This window comes from Aethalodelphis obliquidens, unplaced genomic scaffold (genome assembly GCF_003676395.1).
Source record: "Aethalodelphis obliquidens isolate GAN/ISIS:26980383/991018 unplaced genomic scaffold, ASM367639v1 scaffold5, whole genome shotgun sequence".
Taxonomy (NCBI): domain Eukaryota; kingdom Metazoa; phylum Chordata; class Mammalia; order Artiodactyla; family Delphinidae; genus Aethalodelphis; species Aethalodelphis obliquidens.
Window position 1 is genome coordinate 13,420,305 of NW_020837949.1, and position 21,826 is coordinate 13,442,130.

The window sequence follows — 21,826 nt, forward strand, 5'->3', positions numbered from 1 at the left end:
TCCATGGATTAAGAAAATACTAAATGACAAGCTTCTGTTCAGAAACACTTAAAATGAATTTTGGCTTTATTAATTATAACAGCATTTACATATGCTTGAAAAATGTTAGACATTTGTTCAGTCTGTATTCAGAGCCGGAAAGAAGATGGTCTAAAAGTAGGATGTGCTTAATAGAGTTGGACTTGGCAAAAACTCTGTGCTTCTGCAGGGCTCCAGAGCTCACAGATGATCAGAAATCACTTCTGTGAGGTAGGACATATAAATGCAAGGTATTGTTATTAATGATTATAATTATATAGGACCAGATGTTATAATAGTATTCATTTTAAATGGCATTCTGCCAACATCAGATGAATGTTTAAACTCTTTTCCCATTGAACTTATTAAGCATTTTCTTCCCTGTCACTGTAGCTAAGGAAAAGGTGGTTTATTTAGAAACTAAATCCAGATGGTCTCAAACAGCTTGGTAGTCATTTAGCACCATTAATGTAACTGTACAGGCCTGAAATCCACAACCATTATTGCCGAAGCAAGTAATTCCAATCTGTTGGAGCATACATTTTTGGAATTATTCTCTTACCTAATTAATTATAGAATTTCATAACCCACAACCTTTTCTGAAGTATTCAGTACAGTGTTGAGTTGTGAGTGTGTTCAGGTCAAAGAGCTATGATTTATAAAGAATGGTTAAAATTTTGAGTTGTTTCACTTGGGTGTCATGTTTAATTTGGGGGATAGAGGTAAATTTAGCAGTAACACTAGTAGCTCTCAGGTTTGTAACTTCCTGGAATTACAGACAGAAAGTTTATTTACATTTTGTGAGTGGAAATTTGTTGTCTTACTTGGCTCATAATTTTGTTTTAACATTTTTCAAGGAGAATGATTATGTGAAATTAACTATATTCTCCTGATGTGGGATTAACCCTGGGCAGATCAGTGGCTAAAATAATTATCTTAATACCTTACATGCATTGTTTATTTTGGTCCCAGAAGAGATAGGCCATTTTACACATGACAGTCTGTGCTTCAGACAGATTGATGTGTCCAAGGGCTCACAGCCAGTAAGTGAATCAGCTATAATGTTTATATAACTTTAACCATCTCAACTTTGTATCTTTTATCCAAAAGTTTCAAGAATGGCCTTTCAGGGCTTCCCTGGTGGCGCAGTGGTTGAGAGTCCGCTTGCCGATGCAGGGGACACGGGTTCGTGCCCCGGTCCGGGAAGATCCCACATGCCGCGGAGCGGCTGGGCCCGTGAGCCATGGCCGCTGAGCCTGTGCGTCCGGAGCTCCGCAACGGGAGAGGCCACAACAGTGAGAGCCCTGTGTACTGCAAAACCAAATAAACAAACAAACAAACAAAAAGAATGGCCTTTCAGCTGGGTCTCTCAGCATTTAAGGTTTTGGGTTCATCTACCAATCAGTAGTATAAATTGTAATAGAGAACAGGAGTATAAATAGCAGTTACAGGGAACACAGCCTTGGGCAAAGTCCTGTGATTCACTAATTTTAGCGCTGGAAGCTTTTGAGTTTGTCTCCTACCTTGACTATTATTGTAGTATGTTTATCATACAAGGTATTTTGTTAATTTAATTTTTTTTTAAAGCTTTTTTTTTTTTTTTTTTTTTTTTTTGCGGTACACGGACCTCTCACTGTTGTGGCCTCTCCCGATGCGGAGCACAGGCTCCGGATGCGCAGGCTCAACGGCCATGGCTCACGGGCCCAGCCGCTCCGTGGCATCTTCCCAGACCGGGGCACGAACCTGTGTCCCCTGCATCAGCAGGCGGATTCTCAACCACTGCACCACCAGGGAAGCCCTGTTTTTGTTTTTAATTTATTTGTTTTTGGCTGCGTCGGGTCATCGTTGCTGCACGCAGGCTTTCTCTAGTTGCGGCGAGCGGGAGCTACTTTTCGTTGTGGTGCATGGGCTTCTCATTGTGGTGGCTTCTCTTGTTGCGGAGCACGGGCTCTAGGCGTCCAGGCTTCAGTAGTGGTGGCACATGAGCTCAGCAGTTGTGGCACGCGGGCTCTAGAGCACGGGCTCAGTAGTTGTGGTGCACGGGCTTAGTTGCTCTGCAGCATGTGGGATCTTCCCAGGGCTTGAACCCATGTCCCTTGCATTAGCAGGCGGATTCTTAACCACTGCACCACCAGCGAAGCCCCTGTTAATTTAATTTTATTTTTTCCTAATATGCAGATAAACTATAGGACTTTTACAATGCTGTGGATGTTTTCCCTCCTGATTATAAAAGTAATATACATGTTTATTGTAGAATTTTTAGGAAAATATATAGAAAAGTACAATTACCCATAATCCCACTGCCTAGAGAGAACTATATATTCCCTGTTTACTTGTAAATATTACGTAAATCTAGAGTTCAGTTGATTATAAGTCATATCCTACACGTTTCACTTGCCATTTACTCATGTTATTATAAAGTCTTAATCATCATGTCAAATGATAAAATATTCAGCCATTTGGATATACCATAATTTGTTTAATTATTCCCCTCTTATTGCATGTTTAGGTTGTTTCTGCAGACTCATAGCTGGAGACATTAAGTGTAGGTGCTTACTTTATGCTTCATTAGTCTTGGTGTCAGAGTGTGGATGTGGCTTTCCGAGAGGACAGAGGAGAGGTGAGAGGAAGTGGAAGGAGATGGCAGAGGTGTGGCCCTGTCTCTTTTCCCTGTTCCTTTATGACTGGCACAAAGTTCATTTCTTCATATAGGAGAGCTCTTCCGACTTTTTGTGAAAACTACCCTTGTGTATAGAGCTGAATGCATCTTGTATTTCTTTAGGAATAAATCCCTGGAAATTGAATTTTTGTGTCAAAGGCTCTCAATGCACATGGCCGGATCGTCTTCCTATAAAATTGTGTTACTTTTCGCTTCCATCAGCAAGTGTATGAGAGTTCAGGATCATTAGACCTTGAGCTGCATTGAGCACAGTCTTTTTTAACTATGCAAACTTTTTTTGTTACCATAATTAGCATTTCTTATGTTCTAATGAGATTGGAACTCATATTTGGTAAGTTTAATAGCCATTTCATTTCTTCTGAGTTGTCTGTTCATTTCCGTTGCTCATTTTCCAGTCAGAATTAGTGATTTTCTTGTCAGTTTGTATGAGAGTTCGTTCTGTTAGGAGGTAATCTTTCATCAAGGATTTCTTTTTTTTTTAAATAATAAATTTATTTATTTATTTATTGGCTGTGTTGGGTCTTTGTTGCTGCGCGCAGGCTTTCTCTAGTTGTGGCGAGCTGGGGCTACTCTTCGAGTGGGGGCTGCTCTTCGTTGTGGTGCACGGGATTCTCATTGCGGTGGCTTCTCTTGTTGCGGAGCACCGGCTCTAGGTGCGCGGGCTTCAGTAGTTGTGGCTTGCGGGCTCTGGAGCGCTGGCTCAGTAATTGTGGAGCACGGGCTTAGTTGCTCTGCGGCATGTGAGATCTTCCCCGACCAGGGCTCGAACCCGTGTCCCCTGCATAGGCAGGCGGATTCTTAACCACTGCGCCACCAGGGAAGCCCCAAGGATTTCTTTTTAAAGGACTAGTTAATAGCTATAAAACATAATTATCAATCTAGTTTTTTGGTGTCAACTAATCCACGTAATTTTTTTTTTCGAGGCCTGATTATACAGTGACTGGTTGTAAGTCTAAATAATTCTGTTTTTGGATAATATGCCTATTATGAGTAATGTTAATAATGTGTTTTGTTTTTCCAGAAAGAAGAAATGATGTAAACCATTCACTATCCAGACTTTAAGGTCAAGGTGAGAAGGAAGGTCAGGAGGAACATGGCCTGGCCAAATATTTTTCAAAGAGGAGCTCTGCTCTCCCAGTTCAGCCATCATCATGTGGTGGTGTTCCTGCTCACCTTCTTCAGGTAAGTGGACCACTGAAACTCTTCTCTTGTTGTTCTTGTCCTTGTTTTCCTTTTGCAGGAGCTATTTATTGCATGTCAAGTGCTTAATGCAGTGATTGGCCTGGGCTAATCATGAGCTGGACCAGCTAGTCCTTCTGCAGTACTTTATGATAGCTCTAATACAGTGGTTCTCGAGGGTTGTCTTGCCCATATTTGGCAATGTCTGGAGACATTTTTAGTTTTCACGCTGGGGGAAGGGGTGCCACTTGGATCTAGTGGGTTGGGACCAGGGATGCTGCTAAACATCCTGCAGTGCACGGGACAGCCCCCCACAATAGAGAATTTGGGGGGCCCAAAATATCAATACTGCTGTGATTGAAAAACCTTGCTCTAACATAAAGTCCTTTAATTGTTGAAACCAGGAGCTTGCGAACAAAAGATGTGTGTATTCAGGGAATGCTCTATGCCTCCTTGAGCAGTAAAGGTGGTAGGAGACCTCTTTGAGGAACTTCGGTCACTCGTGTGAGAGCCTGACCAGTCAGTGTGACTGAAGAATCGTCCATGTCTGACTCAGTGGCCTTCAGTGGCTCTCTTTAGTGGTCTATAGATGACTTCAGCCAGGCTCTTTGGTGTTAAGGGCACGTTTTTCATAACCCTGTGACTCAACTATTTTGATTATTTCTTCTGAATACATTTTATTTATAATTAATCTTTATTGAAGCCACCGCAAATGATGGTGATGGTTGTTTTTTTTTTTAAGGCAGAAACTAGGAAAATGGTTTTCTAATTATGTAAGAGTTGATAGGTAATTTTGCTTTAGGGGAAATCCATTTGTGAGGGGTTGGGGGAGGCAACAGTATGAGGAAAAGACAGGCCCCAAGTAAAAAGCCACTGAATGGCTAGTGCAATGAGTGGCCAGTGGTTGGTAAAGACTTAAAATCCTTTACAGAACTGCAACCATGATTTAAAGGGGTTGCAGTCCATCACATCTCCATCTTCTAGGTCCAGAGACATGTTATGAGTGAACATGGGGGCTCATACTGAAGAAGACAAGTCAGTTGTTTCTTTGCTTAGCAGAGAGTGTTTCAGTGGATAGTTCTTATAAAGCAGTTTCTTCCCTCCCTCTTTCCCTCTCTCTCTTTCTTTCTGAATTTCTCTTTTTTAAAAGAAGAATTCCAAGTTGTATAAAACAAATGGGAATATATCTGTGATTTTATTGAATCTGTTTTTCTTTCATTCAGCTGTCTTTCTTCTCTCTTTTGTAGTTACTCGTTGCTCCACGCGTCAAGAAAAACATTTAGCAATGTCAAAGTCAGTATCTCTAAGCAGTGGACCCCAAGTGCTTTTAACAAGTCAGTTGAACTGCCGGTAGAGGTAAGCGGAACGAAATGCTGGGGTGGATTTAAGAAGGGAACCACGCCCACCCATAAATTCTTCTAAGTTCTGTTTTGTTTCATTCATCCTTAGGATGGCTTACTATTTCCTATGGCATAAAATCCAAACTATTCTGCCTGATTTCTTAGCTTGCCCTGATTCAGGTCTGTTTTACCATTTCAACCAACTTATTTCTCACTGTTTTGAAATCACACAATTCTGGCTAGGCTGGTTTTTTCATCGAGTTTCACAAGTACCATGCTCATTTCTGCCTTTGAGATTTTGCCTGTGTTCTTTTGTATGATCTTTCACCTTCCTTACACCCATCTAAATTTTGCTTTTTCCTTTGTGTCAAGATAAAATGCCACTTTTTCTATCAAATTTTTTTCCCAGCTTCTGCTGATTTTTTTCCCCTCCTGAACTGTGCACTGTAATATGCACTGCATATTACATAGTTTAATGTCGAGGTACTTACGTACTTTATAATCATTTCACTTGTTTTTATCTTGTTTAAGTGACTTGAAGTCAGGGAGTCTGTATCCAGTTTTATATTCATTTTTGTTTGTTTGTTTTGTTTTTGTTCTTTGGCTGTGCCGTGTGGCTTGCGGGATCTTAGTTCCCCGAGCAGGGATCGAATCCAGGCCCTGGCAGTGAAAGTGCTGAGTCCTAACCACTGGACCTCCAGGGAATTCCCTCTTATATTCATTTTGGACCAAGTAAATTCTTTGATGACTATTTGGAATGGAGATGCTATTCTTTTTTTTAAATAAATTGATTTGTTTTTGGCTGCGTTGGGTCTTCATTGCTGCGTGCAGGCTTTCTCTAGTTGCGGGAAGTGGGGGCTACTCTTCATTGTGGTGCACGGGCTTCTCATTGCGGTGGCTTCTCTTGTTGTGGAGCATGGGCTCTAGGCTCGGCGGCTTCAGTAGTTGTGGCTCATGGGCTCTAGAGTGCAGGCTCAGTAGTTGTGGTGCACGGGCTTAGTTGCTCCGCAGCAGGTGGGATCTTCCCGGACCAGGACTCGAATGCGTGTTCCCTGCATTGGCAGGCGGATTCTTAAGCACTGCGCCACCGGGGAAGTCCTGGAGATGCTATTCTTTATGATGCCATATCTCAATACAAAAATCCATACCTGTCAAACTTTACTATGTTGTTTGAGCTGTACTTATGTGGAATTATAGGTATATGTTAATATGCTTTGCACTTTTTAAAATATTTATTTATTTTTGGCTGCGTTGGGTCTTTGTTGCTGCACGTGGGCTTTCTCTAGTTGCGGTGAGTGGGGGCTACTCTTCGTTGTGGTGCGCAGGCTTCTCATTGCAGTGGCTTCTCTTGTTGCGGAGCACGGGCTCTAGGCACATGGACTTCAGTAGTTGTGGCCCACGGGCTCAGTAGTTGTGGCTCACGGACTCTAGAGCGCAGGCTCAGTAGTTGTGGCACAGGGGCTTAGTTGCTCCGCGGCATTTTTATTTCTTAAAAATTATTTCCCCTATTTGGACCAATTCAAAATTGACAGAGATTCGAAGGTTATATGAATATACCCTGAAGTTTAAATAAGTTATTCAGTCAATTGCTTATTCAGTCTGTCTTGCACTGAGGATACAATCAATCAATCAGTCAATCAATAAAAGTCTAGAGGATTAAAAAAAGAAAAGAGCCTGTCCTCATGGAGCTGACATTGTAGTGGAAATGCTCTTGAACAATTTTTCTGGAATTGAAGTTATCAGGGACTTTTTTTTTTTTTAATCAAGGACTTTTAAAAGGGAGGCTGTTAAGACTAGGCAGCTACATTTCTTGATGGAGCCTTGACCAGTGTTGTGTGCACGGTAACTACGTCTGTATGATCATTAACTGACTCGTCACAGACCCTCAAGGTGAAGTGGCCTTAGAGAGATCTTATGCCCTAACCTCTCAAATGGTATAGAATCCTTCTTTGTCATTATTGACAGATGACCACCTAGCTTCTGCTTTAAAACTTCAGGGAGAAGAAACTCCCTGTTTTCTAGGTGGACGATTACATTTTTATTTAACTCTCATTATTAGGAAGTTCTTTCTTATAGTGAGGTAAGAGTGTTCTGCTGTTTAATTTTGATCTTAGGTTTTATCCTGAGCCGTGCATACTAAGTTGATTCGTGCTGTAGGACAGCCTGTTAAATATTTGAGGAAAATCCGTCTCCCTGAATTTCTCATGTTGAGGCAAAACATCCCTGCTCCTTCGGCTGTCGTTTAGTGACACAGAGCACTAAATGAGCTCTTTCAGGTACAGGCTGACCAATATATAGATAATAGGGTTTGATTTAGGCACTGAATTTCTGGTTATACAGCCTTTGTTTTTTAGGTGACTGGGTTGGAGATCCCCAGCGCCACCCCCAGGTTTGATGATTCACTAGGGGGACTCATAGGACTCAGCATATGACTCAAAACTATGGTTTATTACAGTGAAGCATACCGAGCAGAGTCAGCAAAGGGAAAAGCACATAGGGTACGGTCTAGAGGAAAGCAGGCAAAACCTTCCAAGAGTCCCTTTCCAGTGCAATAATATGGATGTGCTTAATTTTTCCAGCAGCAAGTCATGACAGCTCCGGTGAGATGTTGTCTGCTAGGGAAGCCCATTAGAGACTTGGTGGCAGGGTTTTTACTGGGGCTAGTCATGTAGGCACCCTCTGCCTGGCACATATGAAAATTCCACATTCCCATAAGGAAAGCAGGTGTTCAGCACAAACCATATTGTTTGGACAGACAGTTTAGGTACAGGGAGCCACTCTTAGCAGGGAATGATGGGAACCCTCCCAAGATCCAAGTTTCCAGGGGCCAGCCTTTCAAGTAGGCCTTGTTAAGGGTACATATCAGGTCTGCTATGGTAACTCTTTCCTGCCAGTGACCGTGTCACATTATTAGCTTGTGCTGAACTTGCATTAATTTTCCCGCTAAGATATTTACTTACTTATTCTAATTGCTGCTTATTGAAGTAGGTTTCACCATTCTGATCTTTCAGAACTATGTACTCAGTAGCTTGCATGGATTGATTATGTAGAAGTTGGGTTCTGACTTATCTTGGAGGTCTTTGTATTTCCATACCTGCCCTCATAGAGAGCAGTGCCAACCTTCCACTCCCTTCTGTAGACTTTAAAATCCAGGTTTTTTCTTTCCTGAAGCCTGCTGCTGGGAGCAGAGTGGCTAGGGCAGTATGTACCTTTCACTCCTTCTGTGCTTCTGGGTCTGTAACTATCTTAACTCTAGCTTCCTTTGGAGACTTACTTTCTTGTCCAAAGTGGAAACGTTCTTAGAACTGGAAATATACGTAAAATGAGTCAACTCTAAAAAACATTTTGTTTATATATGTTTTTTTAACATTTCTTAAGTGCCCTAAACAGCATCCTCAAAAAGTGCTTATTGTAGCTTTCATGTTTATGCATAGCTATCTTAGGTGCTTTACAAAAAAATTAAGCAGACCCAGTCTGTATACCTTGAGATTTTATAATGGATCCCACTGACATGGGCAAACATTGGACATAGTAAGAGATCATGATATAAAATCTCTGTTTATAGATAACGAAGAGGAAATGGTCGAATCTAAGATTTGAGGACAACTTGATTGAAAATTGTGAACAAAAATTTGTTCCATTAAGTTAAAAAGTCATAACTCTCCAGACAGCACAGTCCTTCCAGGGTGTAGGGAATAGTGTAAGAGTCTAAACTTCTCTCCAGGAGAGGAAAGCAGGATTCAAGGTGCCCTCAACATTCCAGCTCAACCTCGGCCACAGCTGCTCTTACTCAGATTCTCACAGCAACAGATACCTGACCCCTGAACACAAGTCAGCTTCAGCTTCCTCCGAGCGCCGCTTCAGGAAGCGCTTTCGTGTCAGTTTCCCCACCCCCATGCATAGCTATAGTTCAGTGATAAACATTCTCACTTAGGAAACCCACACTGTGACCTTTTGTGTTTCCTGGAAGTGCCCCAATGTGTAGCGGTTGTCGTAGCTTAATGCAGGCCCTCCCCTGACAACACAAGAAGGGCCTCCACACGTACAGGCCGGTCCTTTCACATGGCAATTGTGCATATGTGCAGGCCAGCGGGTGAGATTTGAGCACCTTAAAGTCACTTTGTTGATGACCTTCAGGTTCATTTCATTCTCTTTTGAGGAAATATCTGCCAGATACCCAAATCTGAATAACTAGAGTTTGTCTGTCGGTCACTCTTACGAGTAAAAATGACTTTTCAGCTTGCGACTCACAGTTTTCCTCAAGACAGTCATCTTCTCTCCTGTTTGTATAGCTGTATTATCGATGTTAACTTTCTTCACTAGTAACTTTCTTCACTAACTTTCTCTTTTATCCTATTTCCTGAATCTTTTTGTTAGTCCTGCTTTTTTTTTTTTAGTTTTGGGGTTTGTTTACACTTGTTAAGTAGGCAGTCAGAAGTGTATTTCAGCTGAATTTTAAACAGAAAAAAGCTGTTTGAAACCTGTCAGTTTTTGTGTCAGCCACACCTGCAGGGAGATTTTGGTGGCTTCTAGTAAGAGAAGAAGAAAAAAGAAAAAAACCCTGAAATTTGGAGCAGCTGCTTGAATGTGAGCTCCTCACACTGGTGTGTGCCCCCCAGGGCTTCATTCTCCTCACACTGGTGTGTGCCCCCCAGGGCTTCATTCTCCTCACACTGGTGTGTGCCCCCCAGGGCTTCATTCTGGGTCCTGTTGAGCCTGGATGGCATCAGGGATCAAAGATTGTGGTTAGAGAGGAAGGTGGCAAAATGACTCTAATTGGAGATATTTCGGGCCCCAAGCTGGCACACTGAAATACTGATGGGTCTCAGCCGTGTGGGCTGCTTTCTTATCGCTCATGAAAGCAGTGTGTGAGGGAAAGTAACAAGACTGTTGGCGTTAAGCCTCATGGAAGTGAGTCACAATGCTTTAGGATCACACTTTATATATTCTCTTACAATTTGGGGATTTTACTTTCTGTTAAAAGGTAGAGTGTATTTTAAGTTGCCGATTGTGATTTTTCTCTTTAATATTCCAAAGTCAAATTTTCTATAATAACCCATCTCAGAAATCATTTAGTATAACAGCTTTTTGGTCTGGAGACCCCAAAGAGCTATGGGTTTGTATTTATGGAGACTTACTGTTTTAGAAATTAAAACCAAGACATTGAAGAAAACTACATTGGTTTTAAATTATTTATAAATGAACTAAATAACCTATAACACGTTAACATAAATAACATTTAGTGAAAAATGACTTTTTCAAAATGGAAAAAAACCACTTAATAAGGAGAGTGGCATTGATTTACATTTTTGCAAATCTCTTCATGTCTGGCTCAATAGAAGACAGTGGGTTTTCATGTCTGCTTCTGAATTCAGTCGCTTGCAGCTTGATCCTTTAAAGTATATGAAGAGAATTTGGCTTTCACAGATACATAGTAGGAAGGGGAGAAGTATTTTAATAGCCTTTTTCGTTAATTGTGGATATTTGTCTTTGATACTACATGAGAATTTGACAAGAGGCAATTTCTTAAAGGTTAGTTACAATGTGGAATCTGAAACTGTATTCATTAACTTTTTTATACACTTGCATTAAGATCCATTTGTCTGTCTTGTCCTTTGAATGGATCCTGAAGTGACAGGCTCATTTCATTCTTTTCTGAGGAAGTATCTGCCAAATACCCAAATCTGAATAACTAGGGTTTGTTTGTCAGTCACTCTTTCAAGTAAAAAGGACATTCCAGCTTGCAGCTCAGACAGCTTTCTCAAGATAGCCATCATACTTTGGTGTGCATAAGTGCTGTATGCATATTTTCTGCTTCATCACACGAAATATTTTAAAAAATGTACTCAGGGGCCAGATTTAATAAAATCAATAATTTTTACTGCTCGACAAATATTTATTGAACGTCTAGCATGTGCCAAGGACATTCTTAAGTGAAATTGCCTTTGTTTTTTTTTAAACTGCGCGACATTAAAGAATACAGTGATTAATAGTACAGTTGTGGGGCTTCCCTGGTGGTGCAGTGGTTGGGGGTCTGCCTGCCGATGCAGGGGGCACGGGTTCGAACCCTGGTCTGGGAGGATCCCACATGCCGTGGAGCAACTGGGCCCGTGAGCCACAACTACTGAGCCTGCGCGTCTGGAGCTTGTGCTCCGCAACGAGAGGCCGCTATAGTGAGAGGCCCGCGCACCGCGATGAAGAGTGGCCCCTGCTCGCCGCAACTGGAGAAAACCCTCTCACAGAAACGAAGACCCAACACAGCCAAAACTAACTAACTAAATAAATTAATTAAAAAAAAATATATATATAATAGTACAGTTGTGTAACCGCCTTGATCCGTGCTAAGGCACAGGAGTTTTACCCACCATTGCTTTTGCACCATCAATGGAAAAGTTAAAGGGAAAACGCAAATAACATTTTAGTGTTATGCAAATGATTTTGGCCTTGTGGACCTTTTTTGCATATGTGTTTCCTTATGTACAGAATGCTGATTTGCTCTTTTCAGTATCACCACCTGGTGATGCGGGGGTGGGTGGTAGTTGTGTGTGTAGGTGCTTTGGACCAGCGGGACTGACTGGTTCTTGTGTGACTGCAGATCTGGAGCAGCAACCATTTGTTTCCCAGTGCAGAGGAAGCCACTCTTTTCCTCGGAACACTTGACACCATCTTCCTCTTCTCCTATGCTGTGGTAAGTCTCAGAACTCTAGGCTTTTATGTTGAGGAAAAATGTAAAATTACTCCAAACCTTATGAAGTTGGCAAGGGATTTTGAATTTGCTGACTGAGGAGAGTTTATATTTTGTGTCCTTCCCATTCCTCTATTCCTCCATTCGACACATATTTTTTGAGCACCTAGCATGTGCCGAGCATGTGCCAGGTACTTTTCTAGTCGATGGGGAATTCATCAGTGAGCATCACAGGAGAAATCCCTTCCTTCATAAAGCTTATATTCTTTTTTAAGCTTCTCTTCTTGAGTGGGAGCTAAGGGAGACAAATGATAACAAAATGCTGTAAATAAGTAAATGACTGAGTGTATTCGAAGGTGGTAAGTGCTGTGGCAAAGAGCCAGGCCCGGGTGGGGGGGCAGGAGGGGGTTTGTCGTGTATGTAGGACAGCCGGGGAGGACCTCATGAAGAGCAGAGGCCTGAGTGTAGGTGGAGATTTCAGAGCCCTTCACATATAGATGATTTTTTATTTTTATTTTTTAAAATTTATTTATTTATTTGGTCGTGCTGGGTCTTAGTTGTGGCTCACTGGCTCCTTACTTGCAGCACGTGGGCTTCTTAGTTGCGGCAGGAGGGCTCCTAAGTTGCAGCTCGCAGGCTCCTTAGTTGTGGCATGCGAACTCTTAGTTGCAGCATGCATGCGGGATCTAGTTCCCTGACCAGGGATTGAACCCGGACCCCCTGCATTGGGAGTGTGGAGTCTTAACCACTGGACCACCAGGGAAGTCCCGTAGATGATTTTTTAAATTATGAGACTGGATGAAAATGGTCAGGAGAGTTGATAAGGACAGGGAGGAGGTAGGAAGACTGAGCCGGGGCTGGGGCGTTTCCAGTATTTCGAGGTGGGGAAGATGAGGGGTGCGCCAGGGAGGCTGAGAGGGAGCAGGAGAACCGTGAGAGGGTGGCATCGTCCTGGGAGCAGAACCGGGACAGCCGGGGCCAGCTCTGGCTGAGGGAGTATCCCGGGATCGGGCAGCCAGAGTCTCTGTCTGGCCTTAGGGAGTGTCTGTGGTGGCTGCTGAATTAGAGTGGTGGTGGCCATAGCTGGAGCTGTGCCCCCGGGGGAGCAGTCTGACCTTTTCTCCCCAGCATCTTACTGTTTATCTTTAAAATGTGTCCAGTTACAGGGCTTCCCTGGTGGCGCAGTGGTTGAGAGCCCGCCTGCCGGTGGAGGGGACGCGGATTCGTGCCCCGGTCTGGGAGGATCCCACATGCCGCGGAGCGGCTGGGTCCGTGAGCCATGGCCACTGGGCCTGCGCGTCCGGGGCCTGTGCTCCGCACAGGAGAGGCCGCAACAGTGAGAGGCCCGCGTACCGCAAAAAAAAAAAAAAAAAAAAGTGTCCAGTTATAAAAAAGCCTTTTAGGTATAAATGTGCAGGTGATGTGAAATGCTGGGTGAAAGTCCCAAAGTAATCTCCAAATGTTTATTTGGGCGGTTACTAGAATATCTTTTCTTTTTTTTTTTTATTTTTTTTTATTTTATTTATTTATTTATTTTAAACATCTTTATTGGAGTATAATTGCTTTACAATGGTATGTTAGTTTCAGCTTCACAACAAAATGAATCAGTTATATATATACATATGTTCCCATATCTCTTCCCGCTTGCGTCTCCCTCCCTCCCACCCTCCCTATCCCACCCCTCCAGGCGGTCACAAAGCACCGAGCTGATCTCCCTGTGCTATGCGGCTGCTTCCCACTAGCTATCTACCTTACGTTTGGTAGTGTATATATGTCCGTGCCTCTTTATCGCTTTGTCACCGTTTACCCTTCCCCCTCCCCATAGCCTCAAGTCCATTCTCTAGTAAGTTTGTGTCTTTATTCCTTTTTCACCCCTAGGTTTTTCATGACTTTTTTTTTCTTAAATTCCATATATATGTGTTAGCATACGGTATTTGTCTCTCTCTTTCTGACTTACTTCAGTCTGTATGACAGACTCTAGGTCTATCCACCTCATTACAAATAGCTCAATTTCGTCTCTTTTTATGGCTGAGTAATATTCCATTGTATGTATGTGCCACATCTTCTTTATCCATTCATCCGATGATGGACACTTAGGTTGTTTCCATCTCTGGGCTATTGTAAATAGAGCTGCAATGAACATTTTGGTACATGACTCTTTGAATTATGGTTTTCTCAGGGTATATGCCCAGTAGTGGGATTGCTGGGTCATATGGTAGTTCTATTTGTAGCTTTTTAAGGAACCTTCGTACTGTTCTCCACAGTGGCTGTATCAATTTACATTCCCACCAACAGTGCAAGAGGGTTCCCTTTTCTCCACACCCTCTCCAGCATTTATTGTTTCTAGATTTTTTGATGATGGCCATTCTGTCTGGTGTGAGATGTAGAATATCTTTTCTTTGAAGAGGAAACTTACAGGCATAGTTGGAGCAGATCTTGGATCATTTAGCCTAGCTTCTCAGGCCAGCCTTTTTTTTTTTTTAATTGGGATATAGTTGTTTTACAATGTTGTGTTAGTTTCTACTGTACAGTGGAGTTCCCTGTGCTATATAGCAGGTTCTTATTAGTTATCTATTTTATACATATTAGTGTATACATGTCAATTCTAGTCTCCCAGTTCATCCCACCCCTCTCCTCCTGCTTTCTCCCCTTGGTGTCCATATGTTTGTTCTCTACATCTGTGTCTCTGTTTCTGCCTTGCAGACCAGTTCATCCATACCATTTTTCTAGATTCCACATATATGCATTAATATACAATGTTTATTTTTCTCTTTCTAACTTACTTCACTCTGTATGACAGTCTCTAGGTCCATCCATGCCTCTACAAATGACCCAATTTCGTTCCTTTTTATGGCTGAGTAATATTTCATTGTATATATGCACCACATCTTCTTTATCCATTTGTCTGTCAGTGGACATTTAGGTTGCTTCCATGACCTGGCTATTATAAATAGAGCTGTAATGAACATTGGGATGCATGTGTCTTTTTGAATTATGGTTTTCTCTGGGTACATGCCCAGTAGTGGGATTGCTGGGTCGTATGGTAGTTCTATTTTTTTTTTTTTTTTTTTTTTTTTGCGGTACCCGGGCCTCTCACTGATGTGGCCTCTCCCGTTGCGGAGCACAGGCTCTGGACGCGCAGGCCTAGCAACCATGGCTCACGGGCCTATCCGCTCTGTGGCACGTGGGATCTTCCTGGACCGGGGCACGAACCCGTGTCCCCAGCATCGGCAGGCGCAGTCTTCAACCACTGCGCCAGCAGGAAAGCCCTATTTTTATTTTTTTAAGGAACCTCCATACTGTTCTCCATAGTGGCTGCGGGAATTTACATTCCTACCAACAGTGCAAGAGGGTTCCCTTTTCTCCACACCCTCTCTAGCATTTGTTGTTTGTAGATTTTCTGATGATCAGGCCAGCCTTTTCTGTACAAAATCCCAATATAGGATCGCTTGGCTTTGGCTGGAGCACTCCCAGTGATGCTTCTCCTTCAGCCTTAGAAGAGGCTGTGTCGTCTCATGGAACCACTAGCTCACCACCACCAACTAGCTATGATAAGCTTTGTATCAAAATGGAATTTAACCTTTTTTTTGATACTTAGTTTCCTTACCTACAGAGTTATGATGATACAGAATTATGATGATAATAGTTGTCTATAGGATTAAATAGGTTTAGGAGATAAAAGATAAATGCCATGAAAAACCAGTGATCATAACTCTTTATATTGAGCTGCATTTCCTTCTGTAACTGCCAGGTATTGTGTGGACCTTTGGAACAATACAGAATAAATTGGTTGCCTAATCTGAAACATAATTGAGAGATTTTCTTCACCACCAACCCCCCCCTTATATGTATAGTATAAGACCATGTGAATTGGAGCTATAGAACATAGACTCTTCTCTAATGTTTGCGGGTACCTCTTTTGATGTAGTGAAAGCTTGACAATAATGAGGGAGAAACATTTATTATGCCGTTTATCATCTAAATTTTCTCTAATATAGATATATTTATACAGCTATATTATATTTATAATGTAGTCAATTTATGAGAAACACTTGTATCTGAATTTAGGTATTTAGTCAAGACATTTATTCATTTTACATATTTGTGGAAGAAACCTAAAGTGTGTTGCCCTTAGCTTTTTGGCTGCCTTGCTGCCATGATCTCGGCATTTTAATTCCTGCCACTCAGTGGGAGGAGAGCAGAAGGCAGAACATTTGTGCCTCTCTTCAACTGATTATTGTCTCTGCCTCCGTGCTCTCCTTGCCTCGTGATGTCATGAAACCCAAGGATCAGATTAAGCAGGCAGTGCATGTGCCCCCAAAGCTTCTGTTCTGCAGGACACGTAACATCTTAATTCAGAATGTAAATGCCTAAGAGGAATCCCTTTGGGAAAGCAGGTAACTGATTTTTAGGAGTTCATCTGTTCTAGAAGAGGAAATATATTTGTGTGCTTGTTTTATTAGAATTATTCTTTGTGTTTTTTTTTCTTTTCTTTTCAGTCTCTTAGGCAGTTAGGGGATCAAATAGAATGGAAATTTGCACTGAATTGTACGGTCTTGGTGCATGAAGTATTTACAGTATAGTGTGCAGAAACAATTGTCATTTCCTGAAATGTTAGTGAAAGTGATTTAGACGGCTAGGCTAGGCAGGAGAATGAGATTTAATTTTTGTGTTTTGTTTGCCTCGCCTTGTTTGCTTTGGAATGCATTTCACTTTTTCCAGGCTGTGTTGTTATCCAGAGCTATAAAATAAAATGCTTTATTTTTAGGGCCTTTTCATCAGTGGTATCGTTGGGGATCGGCTTAATTTGCGATGGGTTCTGTCTTTTGGCATGTGCTCCTCTGCATTAGTGGTAAGTTGAAAGGTGTTATTCTTATTACTATTACTGTTGTCTCAGCCAGGTATTTTACCATCCAAGCAGTCCCCCACTTCTGTATATAGAGTAGAATAGAAAAATTAATCTTCAGTGTTCTAATCCCTTCTGTGCCTTTTCGCTTAGGTATGTCCTTAAAGTATGACTTCAGTCATGCCCCTTGCTTGATTCTCAGTCACCAGCAAAATCAAAGCATAACTTGCCTGGCATCCAGTGCCCCCGAGAACCTGGTCCCAGCCCGCCTCTACAGTCATGTCCTGTGCTTCACCTCTCTGCACTCCCACATCAAACTATCAATACCTTTTGTGGCCCTAACATATCCTGCTTCCTTCTACCTCACGGCTATCGTTCCTGCTGTTCTTCCTGCCTTGAATGCTCTCTGTTCAGCTCTTGATAGTATAACTCAGCGTCTCCTTCAAGTCATTGGCCAAATGACTCTTGTTTCATTATGCCTTACTTTACCAGCCCCACTCCCGGAAGTCATCCTTCCCTGTCCTGAGCTCCCGTGCCTGGATTTCTTTGAAGGCACTTCTCTTGTCTGCTGCTCAGCCTGCTTGTTTCTGTGTCGGTCTTGCTTTCCCTAGGAGCCTGCAGTGGGGTGATTAAGACCACAGACTTCCCCAGACCTGCACCGCCTGGGCTTCAGTCCTTCCCCGGGAGTTTCCAGCTATGGTTTCTGTGTGCTTTAGCCTCCCCTTTTGAATACCTCCACCTGGGGTTGCAGTGAGGGTTCTGTGTGTTACTATGTGTGGGGCATTTGGAACAGTGGCTGGTGTATTGAGTGCTATAGAGGGCAAGATCCATATTTGATTCATCTTTATTTGCTTACAAGCATCTGGTGATAAATTTTTGTTGATTGAATGAAAGCATGGAGTTTAGTTAGACTCTATTATTGTTTTTCAATGTCTGCCATTTGTGTATGGGGAAAAACTTCTTTTTCTATTTCAGAGATTGAAGCACTTTATTTATTCACAAGCTGCTCACCCACACATATATACATACTATTTTTAAACCTGTATACATACTTTCTTGTTTGTTTGTTTTTTTACGTTTTTTGAAAAATTGAAGTATGTACATAAACTCAATAAACTCACCCTTTTTAGTGTATACTCCTGAATTTTGACAAGTGAGTATAGTTGTGTAACTGCCACCCTTCCTTCTGCCCCCAGCCTCTGGCAGGCACTGACTGTTTTTCTGTCGTTATAGCTTTGCTCATTCCAGAATGTCATATAACTGGAGTCATACAGTATTAGACATACCAGTTTGAAACCCATGCCAAGTATTCCCGAAGGAGACTGACTACAAATAAAATGCCCACGCCGAGCAGAATGCCTGGAAAAAAGCAGTCCTTTGATGAATGCCACCAAATGATTGAGCCAATCACAAGTTACGCCAATGCACTTATTAGGCACGGTGTTAATAATAGCTGGCGCTTTCTGGTCCGCGTGATGTGCCTGGGCTGTTCTAACGATATTTAAACATGTGAAGTCAGGTAGTCCCCAGAGCTGTCTTCCATAAACAAGAGGAAAGGGAAATAATGTAAAAAGAGGTCCAACAATCGGGACTTAACCTTTTAGAGTTGAAGATGCAAGTTGGAAGAATGGTCCTCGCTGTGTTTTACGCTCTTTGCCATCTCTGCCTCTCTGGTGGGGGTGGTTTGGTGGTGGTCTCACTCAGCACTGCTCTGGGTGGGAGCATCTGAATAGTTGGCCACACGTCTCTCAGGCCCCAGACATTGACTGTATCTTTCACATAGGGTCTTTAGTCGGGGTGTCCACAAGGATGTTACATGTGTCTTTTTCTTTCTTCTTCTCTAAGGTGTTTGTCTTTGGCACTCTCACAGAATGGCTGCATTTCTACAACAAGGGGCTATACTGTAGCCTGTGGATCGTGAATGGCCTGCTGCAGTCCACTGGTTGGCCCTGCGTCGTTGCTGTTATGGGCAACTGGTTTGGGAAAGCTGGGTATGCCACTTCCTCCTCCTTTCATTTCTCTACTTAAGTAGTTTTAATATGGGATTGTTCAAGACTTGTTAGAGTCAATGCACTTGATCCCTTCGACACCACCCACGTCTTCCCTCTATTTTAGAAAGTTTAGAGCAGCCGGGAGAGGAGGTTTCATGTCAAAGTACATTGGAAGTAATGTGGACCCTAGATATGGTCTAGCCTGTGGGACTCATTCACAGCAGTCTCCTGGCCATGGTCAGATATTGAGTGTGGCTAAGGCCATACGTCTCAAATTTTTTTTTTTTAAATCTTCCCTTTAGAGAACATAAATAACACACCATAATAACAAATCTCACGTGCCATCTCATCATGTATCTTCCTGTGGGTTTTGCTTTCCCTTTTTTTGAGACTCAGTGATCTAGTTTAACCTTCTTAAAGATAAGGAAACTGAGGCCAGAAGTTATCCATAGGGCTTGCCCTAAGGTCACAGAGCAAAGGCTTCAAGAAGATGCAGATGGGGCTTCCCTGGTGGCGCAGTGGTTAAGAATCCACCTGCCAGTGCAGGTGACGCAGGTTCAAGCCCTGGTCCAGGAAGATCCCACATGCCGTGGAGCAACTAAGCCTGTGCGCCACAACTACTGAGCCTGCGAGTCACAACTGCTGAAGCACGCGCACTCTAGAGCCCATGCTCTACAACAAGAGAAGCCACCGCAACGAGAAGCCTGCGTGCTACATCAAAGAGTAGTCCCCCCCCCAAAAAAAAATAGTCCCTGCTCGCCACAACAAAAGAAAGCCTGCACGCAGCAATGAAGGCCCAACGCAGCCAAAAATAAATAAATAAATAACAAAAAATAAAGTTCCCTTTAAAAAAAAAAAAAAAGGAAAATGCAGATGAAGAATGCCAAACTTTGGGGCTTAGTTAAGTTGGCCATTTTTTCCATAAACCTTTAAGTACTTATCAGTTGTATGTGAGTTTGTGTGTGTGTGGCGGGGGCCATGGCTTGAGGATGGGCACCTACTGCCACTCAAGAAGAACCATACTTAATTTACAGGATAGGAAATAAATTGAGCTACCCAAAGACCTGGCTTTGTTGTTTATTGTTGTTTGTGGCACTCTGCCTTTGTTGTTTATCACTGTTTATGACACTCTGCCTTTAGGAATACTGTTAATTTGGATTTCTATCATTTGTCCTGGATAAATATTTATGTGTCGTGAGATGCACATTTATTTCATCGATGGCTCTATGTTTCTTGTTTGTTTACTCTTTTACGTAAGGACCAGTGTGCACAGCAGGCATTATCCACCCGCCGCAGTGATCAGTGCATGCTTTGACCAACTCCTCTCGGTTTTCCAGCTTCCCCAGTCTCATAGTAGGAGTAGAGGTGCTTGCTGGCTAATGATCTCTGTATTGTTGTGAAAGTTCACCTGTAAAATGCCTTGTGGTTAGAATCAGCACCGCTTAATGAGAATGCTCTGATTATGTTCAGTGTGCTAGTGATTTCCAGTTCTTTCCAACTCTAGTGTCACTGGTTTAACAGAATTGATTTTCGGAGGTACTCATTCCCCTGGGATACTTTAGTTTTCTTTTGGAGTAGGAGATGCTGTCTGCTTGTGTGTTGTTTATTTTTATTAAGATTTTTAACATAACTTCTTTCCAAGCGTGATTTTTGAAAATTATACAAAGGTTACTTGATTATTGTAACCAAACTAGATAATATAAATGAACATAGAGAAGTAAAGGTAAAACCACCTGAAATCCTGTCACTTCAAGGATAATCACTTTGACTTGTATAATTTTGAGATAATCCTTATCTGAACTTTTATAAATTGGGTGACACTTGGTGGTAGGTGGCAGTGACTGGGTAGGCTGACCTTGATTATTTCTCTGGCTCAGTCACAAATTCAAGAAAGCCATTACAGTTTACTTTCGAAAGTAAGACAGCTTGTTTTTAAGCAAATAACACTAGTAATTGAAATCAATGATGCATTGCCTGACACGCAGTGACTCTTCCTGTGAAATGTAACAATAAACCATGAAGTACCAATAAAACTATGATAACTTAAAGTCACAGTTGTTTTCAGCCAGTTTCTTCTGAAATCATGTCTTTGGTCAGCCAGTGTTATTCAGACCCTCTAGGACGCTCTTGGTAGGTTTGTGATCCACTGAGGACGTTGCCTTGGAAAGCTATTACCTTGGCTGAATCGTGTCCCTCCTCCCGTTGTTGGGGTCATAGTTTTTTAAAACACATTGAGGCAGGTAGTACTAGTAGGTACACCCTTGCAGGCCCAAACTGTCAACTCTGTCACTGCACTCATTCCTTTGAGGAGCACAGCGCTTTCCGGATGAGAGCCCTGAGCCTGGGCTGGGACTTGCTGGAGATCACCCAGCTGGAAGTGGCAGAGCTGGGACTTCTGAAAAGACTTTATTTTTCACTGTTAAATGTTGTCTACCTGTTCATTTCTAAGATTCCTTCTGTCTCAGTGAGGTTATAAAAACGTTGAAAGAGCTGAAGAACCTAGACCTAACACCGTGTGTTATTGATATGTATTAAGTAGAATAAAATACAAATTTTTTTTTTGTTGTTTGTTTGTTTGTTTTGCGGTACACGGGCCTCTCACTGTTGTGGCCTCTCCCGTTGCGGAGCAGAGGCTCTGGACGCGCAGGCTTAGTGACCATGGCTCACGGGCCCAGCTGCTCCGCGGCATGTGGGATCTTCTCGGACCGGGGCACAAACTCGTGTCCCCTGCATCGGCAGGCGGACTCTCAACCACTGCGCCACCAGGGAAGCCCACAAATTTATTTTTTAATATTAGTTTTAAAAATGTAACACATACATTTTTTAAAAAATAAATTTATTTATTTATTTATTGATTTATTTTTTGGCTGTGTTGGGTCTTTGTTGCTGCGCGCGGGCTTTCTCTAGTTGTGGCGAGCGGGGGGCTACTCTTCGTTGTGGTGCGCTGGCTTCTCATTGCGGTGGCTTCTCGTTGCGGAGCATGGGCTCTAGGTGTGCGGGCTTCAGTAGTTGTGGCACATGGGCTCAACAGTTGTGGCTTGCGGGCTCTAGAGCGCAGGCTCAGTAGTTGTGGTGCACGGGCTTAGT

The 21,826-nt window shown here is 42.5% G+C and overlaps 1 protein-coding gene across 6 annotated transcripts in view; it reads left to right on the plus strand.

The window, feature by feature from the left end:
* Positions 1-21,826, plus strand: part of SLC37A3 (solute carrier family 37 member 3) — a 45,565-nt gene that overhangs the window by 5,377 nt on the left and 18,362 nt on the right. For all 6 annotated transcript variants that reach the window (XM_027101734.1, XM_027101739.1, XM_027101737.1 and 3 more), the window contains exons 2-6: positions 3,720-3,880; positions 5,125-5,233; positions 11,813-11,905; positions 16,671-16,754; positions 18,594-18,739. In XM_027101734.1, coding sequence (XP_026957535.1) covers positions 3,792-3,880; positions 5,125-5,233; positions 11,813-11,905; positions 16,671-16,754; positions 18,594-18,739 — 521 coding nt within the window. In that variant the 5' untranslated portion in view covers positions 3,720-3,791. The remainder of the gene's footprint in view (positions 1-3,719; positions 3,881-5,124; positions 5,234-11,812; positions 11,906-16,670; positions 16,755-18,593; positions 18,740-21,826) is intronic.